The sequence below is a fragment of the Trichechus manatus genome, unplaced genomic scaffold, assembly GCF_000243295.1.
Source record: "Trichechus manatus latirostris isolate Lorelei unplaced genomic scaffold, TriManLat1.0 scaffold00003, whole genome shotgun sequence".
NCBI classification, from domain to species: Eukaryota; Metazoa; Chordata; class Mammalia; order Sirenia; family Trichechidae; genus Trichechus; species Trichechus manatus.
Genome location: NW_004443939.1, coordinates 31,926,314 through 31,947,882, shown reverse-complemented (window position 1 = coordinate 31,947,882; position 21,569 = coordinate 31,926,314). Strand labels below are relative to the sequence as shown.

General features: G+C 33.3%; 1 protein-coding gene across 11 annotated transcripts in view; it reads right to left on the bottom strand.

Annotated features, from left to right (window-relative positions):
* Positions 1–2,371: 2,371 nt before the first annotated feature.
* ADGRL2 (adhesion G protein-coupled receptor L2) overlaps positions 2,372–21,569 on the bottom strand; it is a 180,067-nt gene continuing 160,869 nt past the window's right edge. For 4 of the 11 annotated variants that reach the window (XM_023731449.1, XM_023731416.1, XM_023731434.1 and 1 more), the window contains 5 exons: positions 13,825–13,916; positions 11,808–11,976; positions 9,395–9,523; positions 8,531–8,627; positions 2,372–3,269 (listed from right to left, as the gene is read on the bottom strand). In XM_023731449.1, the coding sequence (XP_023587217.1) occupies positions 2,515–3,269; positions 8,531–8,627; positions 9,395–9,523; positions 11,808–11,976; positions 13,825–13,916 (1,242 nt within the window). In that variant the 3' untranslated portion in view covers positions 2,372–2,514. Of the gene's footprint in view, positions 3,270–3,957; positions 4,011–6,365; positions 6,812–8,530; positions 8,628–9,394; positions 9,524–11,807; positions 11,977–13,824; positions 13,917–21,569 lie in introns of those variants that run through there. The other 7 variants (XM_023731439.1, XM_023731447.1, XM_023731444.1 and 4 more) reach the window with 7 other exon arrangements.

Sequence of the window (21,569 nt, the reverse complement as noted above, 5' to 3'; positions counted from 1 at the left end):
AATGTTAATGAGTTGGAGTTGGCAACTATTTAAGTAATTTACCGATTTATATGGGTTCTCTTCCACATAAATGATTATAAATGTCAGTTAGATGAAAATATACAGATGTATAAACCATAATAATTTTTTTTAATAAAGAAAATAGCATTGACAACTTAGGAACTATGTATTATTCACATCATACCAGTTTCATTTGAGAATTGTCTCAAGAAATAGCACCAACTGAATAATCAGTGTTGCTTTTTTAATAACTTCATTATAGAACCAGCCTGATACTAGTAATCTGGTATACTGAGAAGTACACATCACATAATATTGTATAGTTTTAGGCTTTGAAAGGAGAATGTTAAAGCAAAATAGAAAATTAAAATATTCCCTTCTACCAAGTATAGTTTTGTAAATTTTGAAGAAATTTAGCAAAAGAGATTCAATTAAATCTGTTTGGCCATTAATATAATTTCTTGTAATCAATCTCCAACTTGTTAGGTTTTATACCCTTCTTTTTTTACCTTAAGTATTATATTTCATTATTTAATGTCTACCTTACTATACCCACATTCAGATATATGAAAACAAATCTTAAATTTTTTTTCTTATTACTATTTTTAAACTCAAAAGGCATGACTAAGTGTGTCCACATAAGATTGAGTGATTTCTAACTTGGTGGAAGCACTTGAAAGAATCAATAAGCTTTATAAGAATTTGGTATAAATGCTTATGACGTAGTCAGGAAAAATCTATTTGTTGAGATTCAATTATAAGATTTTTGAACTTAAGAGTAAAAACTTCCCATGATAACACATATTTGCATTTGCAGCTGCCTATGGGGATACTTATAATCCTCAAACTGTAGAAATAAGTTTTAGGAAATTCTCATCCATACTGCTGAAAAATCAATTTTTTATGATGCTCAAATCTGATTGTAGAATTTCCTACCCTTCTCCTTCTTTTATTTATTTGTTTTTTGAGTTCTGGTGCAATACAACTAACGAAAATTTTCAGCATATTCTCCTATTGAAACAGAGTTCATGCACATGTAATAGGCAATTAGGATACAAAAATACTATATGACTTTCAGCATACAGAGCAACCAGGTAACTGAACTGTATCCTTTCACAAATCCATGGGTTATAGTAGGAAGGTACCTAAACCAGGGGTGTGTGGGTGGGAAAGGACCAGTGTGTTAAAGCCAATTATGTATCATACATAAAAGTGCACATTAACTACTTGAAAAAAATTCACATTTATTTACCGTCAAACCGTGTTAAACTTTACACTGGATATTAGTGATGGGCTCATTATTAACAGGTTTATACAAAGGGATGAAAAGAAAAGCAGAATTTTGCTGAAACAATTTACATTTCATTAGAACTTTATCATAAAATAAATTAATTACTAAATATAGGCAGAAGGAATATGGAAGAGTAATAGTTATGTTTTATTTTATTTTTTAAAAAAGAGTAGGCACCTTTTGTTCACTAGAAAGTTTGTGAGAAGTGCCCAGTGCCCTCTTTGCCCTCTGTTCAAGAATAAACAGCGGGGTGACACATAATCTTTTCTAGATTTTACCACATTTGTGCAAGGCATGGCATAACTGGCTTCCAAGAGTTTTCTCTCCATAAAACACGTTCTTTTGGCAATAAGAAATTTAAATGTAATAAAGACTAACTTGTCAAAGCAGAACACTGCATACAGTGGAAAATAAGTGAAAATGGGTAGAACTTACCATGACAAAGTGTAAGAAAAAACATTTCATAACATATGTGCAACCAAGAGCTTTTCACAATATTTTCTTCAAACTCCTTAAAATTATTTTAATGACAATTATATTTCCGTTGGACACAAATGTATTTATTTTACTCTAGCAATAGAACAAAATATAATTTCTTTAGCCATTCTTCATGAGAATAGTTCATTGTACAGTTGAGGAAACATATGAAATAAGGCCTGTGGCTTGATTGCTAGTGGTTAAACATGTTTTCAATCTTTGCCTTAATGGAAAAGATTTGCAGTGAACTGCAAACTGATGCAGAATATCTCTCCTGCTTTTCCAAGTCTTGTCAGGAACAGTAAGGTACAGTAAATTTGTCCCACAGGATTTTAAAGCCTACATCTTGTATATAATACAATGCAGGCCTACAAATATGGTGCAGCCATATTTACAAATTTAGTTCACAAACTGCTGCAGTAAAATGGCTGGCAAGTTTTGTTTTGCTTGTTTCACAATTTCTCTAAACAGCAGCAGAATCTTAAAATACCTGGTTGGCATTTCTTTTCTTTGTAACAAATAATTCATTTTAGTATACTCTGTGTATATATAAAGTTTCTGTATGTTTTATAAAAATTCACAGAACTGCAAGGTTCAGTCATCTTTTTTTTTTTTTACACTGGAGAACCACAGGTGCACAGAGCTGTCTCTTCAAGCAGAGTTTGAGAGGGTTGCACGGGGCCGTTGGAGTCTTTGTTTATTTATTAATACTTGCATGTGGCCCTTGGAATTCCTTAGGTGCACTATTAAAGACTTGTGACCAGCTGCATTTGTCCTTCCCTAACATCTCCTTCCGGAATACATCCTTCTTTGTTAATGGGGATTATATAACCATCACTATTGCCCCTGCTGATCTGGTAGTACATCTGAAGCTGATGGCCAGCTCCAAGATTTGGCATGCTTTTATAGTAAATGTCCTCGTTCTCACTCCTCCTGGAGGGAGACAGGTCTTCTTCCACATCGGGGCTGCTCTCCTGGTAGGGAGAGTCTCTAAGATTGGGCATGCTTGTATAAAGAGAGTCTCTGTTGGGGGACTGTAGGTGGTCCTCAGCCTCAGCTGTCAGCTGGGAGACATAGCTGTCAGTTCCCTCGGGCTTCACTTTCTTCTGGGGTTGGTACAGAAGGGAGTGAGTCCGTTGAGGAATGAGCGGTGCCTCAAGCTCTTTCTGATGGAGGTCCAGCCCTGGGTTGTCTCCGTGCATTAAAGATGAAGCGTCTGCCACGATAGCATCATCTTCACTGCTGCTCCCTCCAATCATAGGTTTGACTGGTAGCGTGAGCTCGAGGTTGTGAGTCTTGCTGCCACCCCGTAGGTTGTTGTGCACTAATTCTGAAATGATCATTTTCTCAAAAGCAGTATCATTCAGACTCAGTCCACAGTCCACGACTCGCACGCTGTCATTATAGTCCCCCTTCCGCAGTGAGTAGCTGTTGTTAAAATTACCATTTAGCGGTAGAGTATCCATGGCACTTGTATCCCTGGCATTGTTCAGTGAATGTCCTGCAACAGAAAAGGGAGAGTTTCTTTTACTGCCTCTGGGCCTTTCTAAAGAATCTTTATATTCTTTTGTACAAGACTTTTTAATGTCGTTCAGGACAAAGTTGTATTTGAAAGCTAACACTTGAAAAGTGCCAGGCTTTCCTGCATTCCCAACTATAAACAGTTGTAACCCCTTACACAACAGGAAAAAGTGTTAAAGAGTAATATTGTTTTCCAGGAAGGGAAATGGCATACAGAATATGACTTCATCAATTTCAGGGAGAGAGTAGTTATCAATTCATTTTTGGTCAAACGTCTGACACAACAAAGAAGACTTCACTCCATGCCCTTGCATAGTTAATGCAAAGCAATCCATTAGCGACATTTACATTTTAAAGTACGAGACTATGGTTTATAAAAATAAAATTAACAGAATTTGTCCTAAACAACACTAAATTAAAAAGGAATAAGTCACATACAAAAACTGAAGGCAAACGTACAACATAAACCCACATAACTGGCAAGCAACTTTTAAAACAACATTCTAACATTTCCTTTTTCTGGAGATGAAGTAAAAAAAAAGAATGAAAAAAATGGACAGATACAAAGAATTCGTGTTAAACAAAGACAGCCATCTCTCATACCAACTGGACCAGGGGCCCACAAGCACCATTCAACAACATGATAGACAGCAGGTGGAATGACTCACTTTGGACAACTCACATCATGTCTGTCTGCTCAGGCTATCTGGCCTAAGAGTAGCTGATATATAAAAGAAAGTAAAATGATTTATTGTAACATGATGAAGAATTTCTAAGCTTCTCAGCAACTTAGTCAGAGCAAGGGTTCAACAAATTAGATTACCAGCAATAGCAGCCTATCATTTTTCATTTAATATTTTTTCTTGTTTTGATTTTTTGGTACTAATAATCTCACTAATTAACAATGGCTCCAGGCTTCTAATGGTCAGAGTTTGCCTGCAGCCCTGCAGTCTGCATCAGTCACAGTGACAGCACCGAATGAACTAGCAGAGTCTATTGTACAAGGTTGGCCCATAGACACCATGGGCATGGAAGTCAAATGCAGAAATGTTAGAAATTTCTTAAATATGGCTCACAGAAATTAAACCAAGAATAAATATTAACTATGGAATGGGAGAAGAGTGTCAGCCTTGACTAGTTTATTTTTATTTCTAAAGGAATGAAAGATTGAATAAGTCTGCTGAAGATATGAAAAGAGGCTTAGGAGGAAAAAAATATGGTAACATGCTCTATTTGTCAGAGTTGTATTTTCTACAGACACATAAACATGTAAACTAAGACATCACAGTGCTTCTCAGGCAAATGGATAAAAAAAAAGATTGAGAGAAAATTAAATGGTCTGCACCATGGAAAGTTGGGTTATTCTTTCTCAAAATCCTAGAGAAAAAAAAAATCACTTGTCTACAGATAGGTCTGGAAAAAAAAAGAATGAAATGACGTTATTGAAATGAAACTGACCACTGTGAGGCTGCTGCATTGTATGCAAGGCTTGGAGGAGTTTAGGAAAAAATTGGATTCTTCGAAAAAATAGTCAATTTCTCTTTTTAGCACTCACTCCACTCTTAAAGCTGCAGATTATCTTAGAAAACGCAATTTCTTTCAGAAAATAAAAAACTATCTCTGCACTGTCTGGCACAAACGTCATAAGCAATAAATGTCTGATGACATTGTCATTATCAGAAAATGAGAAATTGTTAGTGACTCTTACTATTATTAAAAACTCTGACCCAAAACTTCTGTTGTTGTTGTTAGGTGCCGTTGAGTCTGTTCGACTCACAGTGACCCTGCATACAACAGAACAACTCTACAACTGAATAACTGACAATCCAATTTGTATCATGTTCCATGTGTAACAAAATAAGGTTGTAATGGTTATTTATAAGGTTTCCTTTATAAATAACAATTCTCCAGCTTTATAAATTTGCACGTGAGTCCTAATCTTTATAAGATCTACCACTACAAAATACTGGGTATTTTCAGTTGTAGGAGACACATGGATTACATGCTAGCATTTGTTTCCTCTGCAGAGATTCAATCTTGTGAAACATTTTCCTGTTCTTTCTATCGCTGCTTAATGAAAATAAAAGTGTATACTGGATACTTCAGGTGTTTTCTATGATATACTGCAGATTTAAGCACATCTTTGACTGGTTTTGAAGAGGCAACTTTTTCTGCCCAAGTTCAGGTAATTCACTTGAAGACTTTCCACAGCCTGTAGCAAGATTACTGTGGGAATGCAGAAATGATCAGTCAATTATTAAGCATTTTGGGTGACAGTACTTCAGGCTTGAAAGAGCAAATTATTTCAGCATTGCATATAGTTAAGTATGGACAGCATTTGCTACAGACTTTTATTACTGACAAATGCGGTACAGATATGCTGTTTTGACTTTGGTTACATTTTAGTTGCAAATTGTGAACCACTTGCCCGCTGAGTCTACTTCATGACTGTTAGTTTTGTTTTAATTGTGCCCGATAAAAATCATGCTGAAAAAATTTACATTTGATAGGCAAAGTTAAGTTTTACTCCCATACTTGTCTCTCTGTAGGTTGCTAGAGGAAAGCATAAGGAGAAAGTAAGAAAACAAGAGAATGAAAAGAGAAGCTGCAGTTACGTTAAAAAAGAATTTTAAGAAAAAAAAAGGAAACAAAGTTCTGTGTTTAATTTAGTGGCAAAAATATTAATCACAAATCAAGATTATATGCTAGCAATAATTATACAACAACTGTGACCAAAATCTTGACATTTCTGTTAATATTAAATATATGCTTTTTTTTTTAATTAGCTATTAGAAAAAACATAGTAATATAAGATGGGTTAGTGACAACCCACTCCACCCCCCCAAAAAAACTATAGGTATAAACTGACTAATATAATTCTCCAAGTTTTCATAAGAAAAAAAGAAAAACTACCATAAAGCTGCACTATACTATAGTTTGGTTATATTGATAATGCTGGACATAGTTTTCTACACCTAGGCATCCAAATGATCTTTATTAGCTAATTCATTCCAGAAGCAAATTTTGTCAGCAAGCTTTAGAGTCAACTCAACAGTATATTATATAGATAGGATACCTCTAAATGATATAAATCTTGAAGATGGGCTCTCAGACCATGTGATGTCAGTCCTGTAATAATATATTAAGATTTATGCCACCTGTGTTAAAGACATGGATAATTATTGGTAGTTACTATCATGACTGAGGTTTTACTATAATATAGTGCAGTTTTAGAAGCCTGGCATGGGCAGTATCACATTTTTTTTTTTTTAATTGAGAAATTCAGGATATAAAAACAAAGCTATGACAACTTGAGTCTTTAGAAACGGGGAAAAGATCAAAGGTCTGTTTAGCAGCAAAGATAGGTAGTTTTATTCGTAAGTATAAGCACACCTGGTGAGTTAAATACAGGAGCTGAAGGGGCACTACAGACAACTGTTTCAGCGAGCAATGTGTTATAGGGGTTGTTAGTGCCGTGGGGTCGAAGAAGAGGGTTTGTTAGTAGGTAATTGCCAGTCATTCCTAAAGTAAAGAAACAGAAAAAAATACATCAGTTCTCTTATTTTAGTGTTACAGTTGCACTAAAGGTTTTTTTTTTGGTATTCATCAAGGGTAGCAGACAAGTTGGCAACGGAAAATCTGCTGAAATTTTCTGACTGTATTTGAACTACTAATTTGGAGGAGAAAGGGGAGAGGGGAGTTACATTTCAGTAACTCACAGGTGCTTTCCAAGTCCCCTAAGTAAACACCTGCTGAGGATGACATTTACTAATTTATACAAAATCACTGTTAAACAAAAATGGCAATTAAATGCATAGAGATCAACATTATGTTTCAAGATGTTACTGCTTAATATTAAAAACTTAACCACTGAGGCCCAGAAGTGGGAATCTCAAACTTTCTGAATTTACAGGTGTAGGATTATCCCTCAAGAAAACATCTGTGTTAGTATCAACTTTGATACAAGCAGGCGGAAAAACAACTTTCACAAACAGGTAAAAACTATGACACTGCATAAAGCTTCTCTTAGTATATGCACAAGCGTACATGCCGAGGAGGGAGGGGGTACTGTATATAATGAATTATTAGACCATTCACAAATCCTACAGAGCAAGACATTTCATTCCATAATCTTATTTGCCAGGTTTCAAAAATGAATCACTGAATAATTCATTTACTTTTTTGACAGTTATCTTAATAGAATTGGATAAAACATTAAAGCAACGGAATAAACACACGTTTTCACTCGTTCACAGTGACAAATTACAAACTTTTCAATACTTATCAAACATTGCTTGCATAGCTAATGTAATTTGACTAAAAATGTTTTAAAATTCAGGTTGGTTGAATACCCCTTTCTTATTTTAAACCAAAATCTTATCAGAATAATGTCAATAATTAAAAGCAATGCTTTAATACTTCACTGTGATAAAATATAACTTAGATATTATATTTTAAGTCAGCACATCAAACAAAAATTACCTGGATAAATTACCTTCCCAGGGTGACAGACAATAAGAATATTTTCATCCTAAATTGAAACTTACTAAACTTTTATTCAGGAATACATGTGTTTGCATGTGTGTACCTTTATTGTGCCAAATTATTTTATTTCTCAGCTTATTTTAAGCAAGAATTGTATTAATTTAGGCCATAAAGTTAAAGTTGCAAATGTAGACATATCCAAAACTAGTCATTCAAATTGAAAAAAAAAAAAAAAAAAAAAAGTTATTTTAGACACCCTCATTTATTTTAATTTAAAAAGATTTAACATAACTTTTTCGGTTTAACATTTATGTTTCACTTTTTGAAAAAAAAGTAAAAGAAAAACTTTATAAATATAAAGAATTTTAACTGCAAAAAGTAATACTATTTAATGTGAACAGTTATTATGCTAACTATATTAGTGTTTTAAGAAGAAACCTTTCATAAACGTCTTTGGTTAGAAGGATAAATTTGCACTCTCTAGGAAGCACTTTAATCTGTGGGGAAGTATGTTCTCAGTAATTTTTTCCAGTGTTCCCATATAAATGTAGAGTTTAAAATTTTATTTTTGCATTACATTGCTGAATAGAAAAAATTTATATGTACTTAATGATAGTAAAAGTTGGCTCAACAGATTTAAGAGCTTGTGATATAAACCCATTTGTGAGAAAAGTTATGCATTTTCTCTAGAATTGTTATAAATTGGCAAAAAGTACAAAATTTATATTGTAAACTCAAATTTTCCTAGTAACTGACCTTGATTAAGTGTCGAAGTGCTATTGATGTCACCTGAGATAAAAGAAGATTCAGACTGTTTTCTCACAGTGTCATTCCACATCCTTCTTATACGACTCTATTGATATAAAATAGCAAGACAGATATGTTATGTTAGTTTCCCCAACCTTAACTTAATAAAGATGCAAAAGATTTACACTAAACAACCAGTGTAAGCTTATCTGTTGGCCTTTTAAAGAATGTGTGTTGTGTTTGGCCTAAAACTAGGGCTTCAAATCAATTTGTTCTGGTTTGAACCCCTGCTGAGAATCTGCATTTCTAACAAGTTCCCAGGAATTTACACCTAAGAATCACCTGGGGATCTTGTTTAAATGTAGATTCTGATTCAGTATATCTGGGGGGTGAAGTCACAAATTCTCAGTAGGGAACTTGTTAGAAATGCAAATTCTCATCAGCAGGGGCTGGAACTGAACAAAACCTGTTTGAAGCCCTGCCTAAAACTAAGGACGTCTACACTGCCCTGCTGCTTCTCTACTAAGGGCTGTTTAATTTTCTACTATTAAAAACATACTTTTTTTTTTTTTTCTTTTTAAGGTGGAGTTGATTATTCAAATGTTTACTGAGTGCCCACTATGAGCTAGGCACTGTTCTGCATGAGCTTATGATATAGTTCTTAAGGAACTCCCCTCAAAAAAGGATGTCTGCACCTAAAGAAACACCTTGAAGAAATATTTAAAAGAAATCAAAACCAAAATACTATGAAAACAAGTATTAGCCACTTAGATCATTATAATGAGAAGACAATTAGTGCATCTGAAGAGAACGTGTCTCCATAGGCTTTCTATAAATAAGGCTAATTAAAGATGCTGTCAAACTCTCCGCTACCTGTGTGCCAGAAGAGTACCGAGCACTGGTCCTGGTGGTAGACGCCTTCACTGAGCTGTGGGGGCTCTCAGTTGGGAGGCTGCCACAGCAATACGAGTGTCTGAAGCACTTTCCATACTCTTTTCGTACCTGCATTGAATAACCATGAGATCAAGCGATTAATATGAACATATTTCTGTGTGCTCTCTCTCTTCAATTAAATGAGCAGTGGAGACAACCAAAAAGGAATGGAAATTCCATTAAGACTTATTCATGGAGAAAATAAATCAAACTTGCAAAATCAGGTTCAACTGAAACTGCTAAATAATAATTAGAAAAATATCACTGTCCATTCGATTGGTTAGTAGTCTCTTTAAAATGTGATATGCTTTATGCCCTGTTATTATTACACAAACATTAGTTATTAATTTATACACTGCAAATTTTATTTTAAAGCTTTATTCTACCTGTATACTTAGCAGCCTCATTTTTTTTTTTATTCCATGCTAACAGGGCAAAAAAATCCAGTTATTTTCCTTGCTTAATTACTTTTAACCACTCTAATTCAGTCATTTACGTTTTAAATGTTTCACGTCCTCTTAGGTAGGTCGATACATAAACCTTTTTTACTGGATTGCAAAATTTTGCAGGTAACCTCTTTATAATGACAAGACTTCTTTGGCACAAGAATAAGGAAAAAAATTACTTTGATACATCTGCCATTAATGAGGATAGACTGTTTTCTTCATTTTCTCATATGTCTAGCTTTAGCGTTTAGTGTAGAGAATCTAAGATGTCTATTCACTTCATTAGCACACAAGGGAACTATTTATGCAATTTCCATTCACATTAATGAGTTACCCATGTAATTTCCCTTTTCCCCTGAAGCCTGGATATAGGAATAGATAGAGAGCTGATAGGCCTAAAAGAAAGTTTAAACGACAGTTAAAAAAGGGAAGTCCAAACAGCTGCTAAATAAGAGGCGCACACCTAGAATGGTGGTATAGGATTGCAGGCGGGCAAGTCTGGCTTGTGTGCAGGTATACTGGCTTATAAACATGTTTTATTGTGACTTTGAGCCAGACTTTGAAATTACATGATAGACAAGAAAAGAGAAGTTGCATAAGACAATATTTTTATAGGAGGTTGCAAAAAACAAAACCTCAAAGGCTTTTGTCCACCTTCAATTCTATGCTATCTGACTATACAATGCATGACTTTGACACTTACTTACTCCTTGCAAAATTAGAGAATTAAAGTAACTAGATGACCTTTTAAATCTAAGCGCACCTGCATTTTCATCCTCTTAGCTTTACTTAACTACACCTATTAGAACAAACAATGGGGTTGAGCTTTCAAAAGCATTTCTTTGCCTAAAAATGCTCACTCAAGCTGTAAGAACCACAATTTTAACTTAATCATTTTATATCATATTCTTAACAAACATCCCGGCAGCACCCAAGAGAATATATCCAAGACTATGTAAAACATGTTCAAAAGAAGTGCAACATAATGCTTTTAAAACATAATTGCTAAATTCAAAGGCATAATAAAAATCTCTTTGTTCAATTAATACACAGAGCTAGAAATAATGACTACCTCACCCTTTTTCTGTCTCAGTCTATGCTTTATGTCAAAGACCTTTGGCAAAACAGCACAAAATGTATACATATGTGATCATATGTATGTATACAAAAGGCTCACTTATGTGGAAAATACATTAAAAAAGTAATTATGAAGGTTATTCCTGTACAATGTTTAGAAAGTTAACGTTCACCATTATGAAATAAAACATGATACCTCACAAAAAATTTCTGTGCATTTAATGGCTATTAACTGTTCTGAAATGCTGTAAACCAAGACAATGGCAATCAAAATGGTATTTTATCCAAATAATACCCTCCAGTGTTGGTTTTGCCTAATGCCTATATTGCTGTGAATGTACATTATCTGTCAGTATTGCACATTCCACTGTCATTATTTCAAAATTATAGCTTACCCAAAACTGATGGAAGTAACAACACTATCATCTTGTCAGTACTGAAAACATAATAGTTCTCACTTTCACAATTCTATTTCTCTGTTCAATTTAGTGACCAACTGGTAATAACAGAATAAAAAGACTACATTACATATGCAGAGAGGGAAAGGATGATACCTAGCGAAAGAAAAAAAGGCCTGGAAATTTTAAACTTACATGGCAGCTAAGCTATTCTCAACTTCACATTTTCTTGCTGCAGATTGAAGTTTTTCACCCTCAGCTTTCATTTCTGAATATTTTTTCAAATTTCCAGACAGGTATTAAAATTAATTTATGATTAAAAATATGATGCAATTTAATAGTATGCCCAGCTACATTTAAATCTTTTCCATTATACCTCTATTTTTAAATCAAAGAACAAGCCAGCAGAGCACACAGGTGTTTTTCACTCACCTTCTTTTGGAGAGCACAGTGAAAGATGAAAATGAACACTCCCTGGAAAGCGTTAAAGATGGTGAAGAGATATGCCATCACGATAGTCTCCTCGTTAATAAAAAGCAACCCAAATGACCAGGTTAAGCCAAGAAGAAACAGAAGAGCGAAAGCACCAAGCACCCAAGACCTGAAAAAATAAAGTGAATTTTATTAACAGGTTCAATGGGGGTAAAATACATTGTCACATTTAATATTAACAGTTCAGTAGTAGCAGTTGACTTTCTCTATGTTCACATTCAAATTCAATAGCATTTTGGCTTTAACCTTTCAATGATTAAAGAAAGAACAATAGCATTTAGTACAGCAGACTCCAATGAAAACAGCAACAGCAGGTATGACCTTTTTTTACTCCAGAATAAACAAGGTATTAACACTATATTAACACACCAGGTGTAGAACAACCCTCAATGACTTTATTCTCTTTTATGTGCATTTTGGTAAAATGAGTTAAGGAGTCGTTAATTAGTTTATGCCTATATTTTTTATGCCTGTGGTGTACTCATATGACACTGAATAATGTGACACATACAGAAAGGTTAAATGGCAGATAATCACTTAACACCTAAACTTCAGATTCTAGTAAACTAATCTTAGGTGAGCCTAAGGTTTATAACTAAAGCATGAAGAAGCCTAGCTGAAATGGGACAAAACCATGAGAACAACTTCAAAACAAAATAATTTTGGAGAGATTTCATCATGAATAGCTTAAAGAGAAAAGAACTGTAGAAAATAGGAGGGAATGAGAAGGATTTAAAGTCAGTGCATTCCATGTCTAACTAATGATCTTACTTGATAAATGGCTTATTATCTTCATAGCTAGAAAGCATTATAAGCAGAAAAGAGAAACAAAATTATTAGACAGAATTAAAATAGAAAGTAATAGAAAGCATTTATATATTTTATAAATTAGTCAAAATTAAGGAAGTCAAAATGCAGAGGCAAGCAATTAAAAAATAAAGGCATATTATAGTTTAAAAATACTACAGCAAATTAGATATTCCAAAATAATTATAAAAATTAAGGGCAATTCATGATACTGACGGATTGAAAAAATATAAATCATGCCATAAATTTGTTAATGTAGGGTTCTACCTTACCCAGGTAAGTCCGTATTATAGTAGCCATCACAAACACGGTAATTACTGGTATAGATGTGAAGACAGAAAGAGGGAAAGGAAGAAAAGAGAGAGATGCTAAAGATTAGCTCTCTCTCTTACCATGCAACATGCAATGAAGCTGGCACTCACCTATCTATAACATCTAATTTGTTAAAAAAAAAATCTACCCTTACTATAAATCTGCCATTTTTTACATTAAAAATACTTTTTCATAATCCCACTGTAACCAATTTAAGTAATACCACCTCAAATTTTAAATGAAAAGCCTCATTTAAAAATAACTCTGAAAATACTTCCCTAAGATGATTTAATGAAGCAACAGCTATCAATTTATTTGTTAATTAGATAGCATTTTTCCACTGACAGGATATTGCGGTTTTTATTCAGGATTAAGATAAAGCAAACATTTGTTTAATTAGCATGAAAACAACAGATAATCTTCAAGTTAACAATAGTAGTAGAGTAAATTCTCTTAAGAGAACAGGATCAGGAGTAGGAACTGCTCAGAATCTTTAAATGGAATAGTGATTTAACAAAACAAACTTAATATAATCGTATCAGCCATGCAAACAGGAACATCATTTTGAACTGCATTTTAAATTTAAATGAAATTGCTACAGTGATATGGAATTTACATGAAGCCACTGAAACAATTTCTTGGCTCTGGATCAAGATGGAAATTATTAACTAATTTTTCATCAGTATCTGTGACATGGTAACAGTGAGACTCAACCTTGATCAGTAAAATTTCATTTTAGATCGTTTCTAGAGTTGACAGAAGGTATTTCTGTGTTCCCTGTGGAGAATATCTTTTACTCAGTTTGTCAAGTACTAAAATTAAAATACAAAACACTTACTTAATGTTTTCCAACCTGCTAGAATCTGGTTTCAAAGTGTTTGAATGCTTCACCATTTTGCACAATGTGATCACCAGGAAGATAATATTAAGCTGTTATAACAAATAAATAATTAGACTGTTTTGAACAACAGTAAACAATAAATAAGGTTTTACTAATATATTTTATGACTTAATAAAGTTAGGTATCAATGGCCATGTGTATATGGTAGACACTGATTCAATTTTAGTTTAAGTGCATAATGATTAAGTTAAAACAAACGAACAAAAAAACCCATTGCTGTCAAGTAGATTCTGACTCATAACAGCCGTACAGGACAGAGTAGAATTGCCCCATAGGGTTTCCAAGGGGTGACTTATGGATTCAAACTGCTGACCTTTTGGTTAGCAGCCAAGCTCTTAACCACTGCAACACCAGTCAAGTCTATATAAAAAATATTCTGGCTATGTATGATCCATTCTTTAATAGATCATTTGACATGAAATTGCAACCTCATGAAGTCAGTATGACATGGTAATGATTAAATAAATTAGTAAACTTAGATTAGTTTCTTTAGCTAGAGATACTCCAGAGCCTAAAAGCCATGTGATGGGAACATTGTACTGAATTCCTTATAAGGGGCACTTACATTATACAATTTATAAAGGAAAATTCCCTAGATTTGGCACCATAAAACTTGGTTGAGAGCATATCTCTCAATTTTGATTGTTTCCTAATTAAATGAGGAGAGTAACATTTGTACAGTCTATTTATAAGGTCACTGTGAGGATCAAAACAAATAAATGAAAAATATTCACTAGTTACATAAAGTAGGGAACTAAAAAATATGTACGTTGATATTAAACAATATCCTGTTAAAAGTCATCAGTTTCTTTTCTTTACGTCTCTATATTGTATGAAAGTAGATTAATTCTGAAGAAAGGCTGTTTTGAGTCCTTCAAAAGATTCCGCTGTGCAAAGACTAGGCGCAAACAAAACATCTGGGGAAGATGGAACCTGACACAGGAAGCAGGTTTGGGATTCCAAAAGGTCAACAAGAGTGAAAGAAGAAAGAAGTTGTTTTGAGTGAGGAAAGACAAAAGTTTATAATTTGCATTTGTTTCTACAGACACCTGACAGAATGCTGCACCAAAAGGAGGCAGTTCCAAACACCTATGTAAATAGAAAATATGACTAAAACTCTTAAGAATGACTGTCATTTTGTTGAAGATTAGGTCCTCGTAACCTGCTTTCTAGATTCAGAGTTAAAATCAGTTAAATTTTTCTCCCCCCCTTTTTTTGGAATGGTCCTATTGAGAAACTTTTGTTCCAAACTTCTGGACTTAGGGTTTTGGTTTTTTTTCTTGGTAACAATTTCATGAAGCATATAAAGACCATAATTTGTTGTTCATTACTTTCTAAGCAATAAATATAATTGTCCCCTAATTCCCTCAAGAACATAATTCTAGTATTATATTTCAGAGAGCAAAAAAAAAAAAATTCTCCACTACAATGTATAAAATTACAAGGAAAATAAAGAGTGGGAAAATGTGGGTATATAAAGTATTATGCTGTGAACATAAAATGAATCTTGTGGCTGAACATATTGGAACAAATCTCTTTCATAAAGAAAAGTGGGTAAAAATCATGTTATTTAAGAACTAAAACATTTTCTAATAAAATTTACCTATGTAAAAACACAATTAAAGCTTCTATATGACACAGAGAATTCTTTCTAGCTAAGACTAAGGACTAAGCAAACTGAATTGCTGCAATGTGCCTCAGAAAACAGTACCTCATTTGGTCAATTAAAAAGTCTCTCCTTTCTTGAGAAGGGACAGTGTTGACATGTCGTGGGGTTGTTAACCATTCATAGGGCCATATGTGTACTAACTGTTTAATGAGAAACTATTTGTTCTATAAACCTTCATCTAAAGTACAAAAAAAAAGAAAAGAATTATCTATGTGAGATCAAATTGACAACAGTAATTCAAACAGTTTGATGGGAAGTCTAGGGGACAGTGAGTTGAAGATAATAGTGATGGAATAATTTGCAAAAGGATTGTGAGAACACCAGCACAACTGGAAGAACATAATCGATGTCACTGAATTGTACATGTAGAAATTTTTGAAATGGTGTATCTTTGGCTATGTATATTTTCACCAAAAAAAAAAAGGTCCTCCAAGGCTGAGAAAGGAGAGGGTTGACATGTCGTGGGGTTGTTAACCAATGTCATAGAGCAATATGTGTACTGACTGTTTAATGAGAAACTATTTGTTCTGTAAACCTTCACCTGAAGTACAACTAAAAATTAAATAAATAAAAAAGGTCTCTCTTTTCCTTTCCTCTCAGCCAACTGAAGTTTTTAACATTATGTGTTTGGTGTTTCTTTCTAGTTACAAATGTAATATATTCACAACACACAAAGTTCAGAAAATTAGGAAGGGCAGGGGGGACAGAAACACCTGTAATCTGACCTCTTTAGGTAGCAGGCACTTGCATACTCATTTTACCAATTATTGAGATAGTAAGTATCTCAAAAAGATTACTTAGCCACTAAAATGGTAATGCTAAGATTTAATATACCATGGCCTGGCTTCACAGCCCACAGTCTTTCCAAATAAAATTAACCAATTTATTCTGGGTGAGAAAACTAGGAATCTTCTAACAAGGCTTCTATTTCTATAGATACTGTTTCTATAAAGATTTATTGTTATGAAGAGTAGTCTAATTTAGAAAGCACTCAGGAATGATGAATGAATTGAAGATAAATAATAAATTGATTAGTATATAAAATACAGTCTCAACAAACTCCTGAATAACATAATAGGTGTGCTCTTAAAATACTTATACGTGATGAATTTTTCTAATTCTCCATTTTCTTTCAACAACTCCCTGAAACATCTACACACATCTCTCTCACTACTCAAATATTTGCCTAACTCCAGTTAGCTGTGCCTCCTCCAAACCGCTTTATGTCAGTTACACTTACACAGCTAAATATCACACAAACCGATAACACACGAGTGCCAAAATGAAAGCAGTTCTTTCTAACATGTCTAACATCGAACGTTTCAAAAAAACTTTTAAAAAGTGAAGTGTCTTTAAAGACAACTGAAAATACTGGAAGAAATAATCATGAATCCATAGAAGGATTTTGCACTCAGATGTTTCAGCTTCACAAGTGTCTGTGAATTCTCCATTTTAAAGAAACTGAAAATTAGTCAATGCACTGATGTTAGACTGTCAAGAATTTTATACTTAAATCCAACATTAATTTAGCCTCTGAAATAAGACTTAAAAGCATACAAATAATGAGGCAATGACATCTTTAATAGGACCAAGTACTGTCATTTCAAGACAAAGTAATTATGCCAGACATCGTGAATCACATAAGATAGTAAAAAATGCGAACCAAAATAGTAAAGAAATGTAATCAGTGACTGCAAGATATTTTCCTTTACTCAAACTAAAAAAATAAAAATTCACTAATACTCACATATTACTTAATAATCTAGTTAGAGAAATAAAAATATTCATATCATTTAGTTATTCAACATTTTAATATATTAGCTCCAACATACCTAACAATGAAATATTTTCTGGAAATAAATAAAACACATATCTAAGCTTAAACATTTTTTTTAATGTGGCATTAGAGTTCTTTTTCTGCAAAGCTTAACAAAAATGTAAATGTTCAATTTTTAGTGTCATGAAATATTGTTGCTATGATCTTTTCCAGGAGGTAATATACTCTGATAAGAATAATTTTGTAATATAAAATATTACAATATTTTTTACTCATCCTTCTACTCCTTTCTAGTTTCTTAAAATACAACTGTGGAGATCAGAGCAAGAGATAGAGGGACAAATAAAAACATCTTTGCTAAAACCTCAGCCAAATACAGTCACTTGAAGACTTACAGGGTTGGTTTCCAATGAACTAAATGGCTACAAATCTATAGTTCCTTTCTTTGTATTCTTCCCATAAATGGCTCTATCTGGCCAAATACTTCTGCTTTTTTATCTTTTTTTCTGATTAAAGTGATTTCTTTCTCCTAACTTTTACCTCTTCCTTGTTTATCTTCCTGCCTTTGGTATGCATTTGAAAAAGAAAAAAGGGCACAATAGGCAAACAAGGAATTTTGCCTATTTCTCATTAGAAAGCAGGTAGAGATAGGGAGAGAGGAATGTCTTTACTGTCTAATTGCTGCTCTTCTTCCCTGAATTCCAGTGATGCCACTTTTTTCCCTTCTTGTTCTTAGGTTTTCCTTTCCAACATAAATAATACTTAAAGCACAGTATTTTGAGATAGGTGAAATAGTGCTGTGCCTCAGTGAGGGAGTTACAGCTACACACACAAAAATTTACCTAAACCTAGTAACTGAATATAACTTGCAAACTATTATCCACACTGAAGCCACAAGTGCGTGCAGGTTAACAGGACTGTGTTGCATATTGTATGTCAACTACCAACCTGACGGTTAATTTTGGAGATGAGGCAAGTCATTGAAGTATTATTCAGCTTTTAACTCTGCTTTGTGTGAAACACACACGTAAATAGGTAGAATATCTCTTTATGTGAATTCAAACTGCCGACCTTTTGGTTAGCAGCTGAGGTCTTAGCCACTGCACCACCAGGGTTCCTTATGTAAAAGGGGTGAGAACAAATTCAGAAGAAAAATAAATTCCCTATTCTGATAAAAACACTGAACTGGGGAACTCTTTCTCTCTGATGTATACCACTCTTATTCCTATGTCACAATAATAATTTCATAAATAATGATTTAAGCAATCTCTTTTGCTGATAAAATTCATCACCACTACTGACTTGGCATAGCTAAACATCACCCATATTGAAGAACATGAAACTACAAAGAAGGAAAAAAAGGGACCACTGATTATAGGAGTGCACTGTATGTTTTACAGCCATCAACCTGCTCAATTGAATCACATCCGTCTGAGCTTAGCAACTTAAAATTCACTCCACAGCCTGCAGTGCTGACATGGATATGATAAGACAGAAGAACAGAAACACCACTCTGAAGTAACCTAGCTGAACTGCATATGTTCTGACCCTTTTTGTCCTCCCTGGAGCTTTTGCTCCCTGGCAAATGCAGCTCTAAAACTGCACTTGTATCTCCAGATCTTTGCTGTTAGCCAAGCAGAAACCTATTTCTCCCTGGGACTAGCAGCCAGAGAGGTGTTCTCTGAAGAAGACTTCTAAATGAGTGTGTGAGCTGAACTCTTACTGAACTGAATTAATTATTAACGATGCAGATGGAGCTGTCCAAATGATAAGAACAGCTCCTGACGTGTCATGATCCAAGCTTTCATTAAACCATTTCAGGCATATTAATGGTTTCCCACTGCTCATTACTTACATGCACTTTTCTCATAGATATAATAACTCTAGTGCCTGTAGGCAAGACATTCTATAGAAATGCAGAAGTAGGAAGTTTCATCTTCCTCAGCATTATTATTTTTCTTCATAGAACTATCATTACATAAAATGTATATCCATTTAACACTACTAAGTTAAATGGTTTCAATTCAGAAAAGTCAGATATTCAAAACTATACTTTCTGGAAAGGTCAATATATAATTTTTATTATAAGAAAATGACTTAAAAGAATAGTATAGAATATAATTTACGTTTTAACAATTTGCCTCGGAATTGAGTTTTAAATGTCTTATAACATCAGAGAGATATGTAGGTACATGTATTAATATTCAACAAATATAAGTTGTACACTCATTTCACATCTCAATTTAGGTTACATGCAAGATACTGTTTTGCACCCTTATACCACTCTTTGTCTCTCCCTAGGTTGGGGAGGTTAGAGGGCAAAGCAATTGCAGGAGGAGAATTACTCCCAGGACCTATACTGTGATTGATACCTGCTGTTTCGTTTTTTTTTTTTTTTAAACTAGGAAGACTGTTCCCAAAAGCCCTTCACATTTCAACCTAAATGATTTGGTAGAGGATAATTATGACAAGGTAATAAAGAATAATGGACTCTTACTGTAAATGGTCAATATAGTAAGATGTCCTTTACCTCTTTTCTTACTCTAACCTGAATATGTGTGAACATTAACACCTTTCACCATGTAAAACATTTTTTAAGGCTCTATAGTCATTACTCTTCTTCAGAGAAACAAAATAAACAAAACTGTAGTACAAGAGAAGTGAACAGATGATATTTTTGTAGACCAAATATCCTTAAAGTGGTCTTCATATTTTTGAAGGCATAAATGTGTTTGGCCAAGTGCTTAGGAGAAAAAAGAAGACTATCTTAAGGATCATCCTGTTCACGTCAGCTATTTATTATTTAATTCTAAATAGCCTTAGGTTGTGTTAATATAAGTAAACCAAGAACAGAAACTGGGGCAATCATCTGAATTGAACAATTCAGATGAGAAACCAGCTTTCCTAGGGACATTTCAGAATGTTTTACTGGTTTGATTCAGGGTTACCAGTTCATTCTGGTTTGAACCTCTGCTGAGAATTTGTATTTTAACAAGTTCCCTGCTAAGAATTTGCATTTCCACCCCAGATATACTGAATCAGAAACTACATTTTAACAAGAACCCTAGGTATTCTTACATATAACTTCCTAGGAACTTTAGTTAGAAATGCAAATTCTCAATCAGTTTGAAGCCCTGGTTTGATTCATGCAGGCAATTTATCTCAAAATTTTCATTTTACTTTGCATAAGTAATTTCATAAAATAATTAATTTCAATGCCAAAAGTGCATACATTTGAAGTGGTTTTAAGTTTCTTTCAACTACTAAAGCTTTTAATTTTATGAAACACTAGTTAATCATAGGAATATCCAAAGAGGTTCATTTGTGTAACTTAAAAAAAAGAGAGAGAGAAATCCTTAAAGCAGGAATAAAAAATATATAGACAATATTAAAAAAATTTTTTCCTTTTAGATTTTATAATGGTCAATAAACACCCATTTTTATCAGCATAATGCTACAACGGTGTAAAAAGTTTTAAATACTGAAATCCAAATATTTTGGCTACATTCTTTTATTTCAACTGTATTTCAAATATACAGCTAAAGGTAATGTAAAAAATAAAAATAATTTAATGTTAGTATACTTCTATCAAATTCAGTTTTAAAATAATATATCTTAAAAATCAACATTTTTATTTGGTATTTTAGGTATTAGAAAAGTAATTTTATGCCTAGTGGTTTTAAAATTGATTTAATAATCATTTTTTAATCAAGGTTTAATAAAACTTTTTGTGCCCTAAAAAGGAATGAGGGGTAGACATTTATTTAAAGATCATAAATTACTATGTGGCGGTTAAAGCAGTAAATATTAAGATAACGTTCTTTCACCTTTTTAAACATTATTTAATTTATAAATGCTCTATAGGTATGGTACAAGGCTCATAATATAGAATCTAGAGATATAACTTCCTGAACTAAATAAAACTCTCAGTGAAAAACTACACTACTCAAAAGAAAAATATCCTATAAAGATCTATCATTTTTTTCTAATTGTCCGATTAGTTCTAATCCATACAATCCTACCATGGTTTATATGTAAGTTTATTTTTTAGATTATGACATTATTTTTTAGCATACTATATTAAAAATGGGAAAAATTACTTTTAAGAGGAAAGATGATTTTCAGAAATAGTACTAATTCAAAGTGTATGAGCTCTCAATAATGGTATAATATTTAAAATACATAACATAATTTAATCTGTAAGATAGCTATGTCTATAAAACTTTGAATGCATAG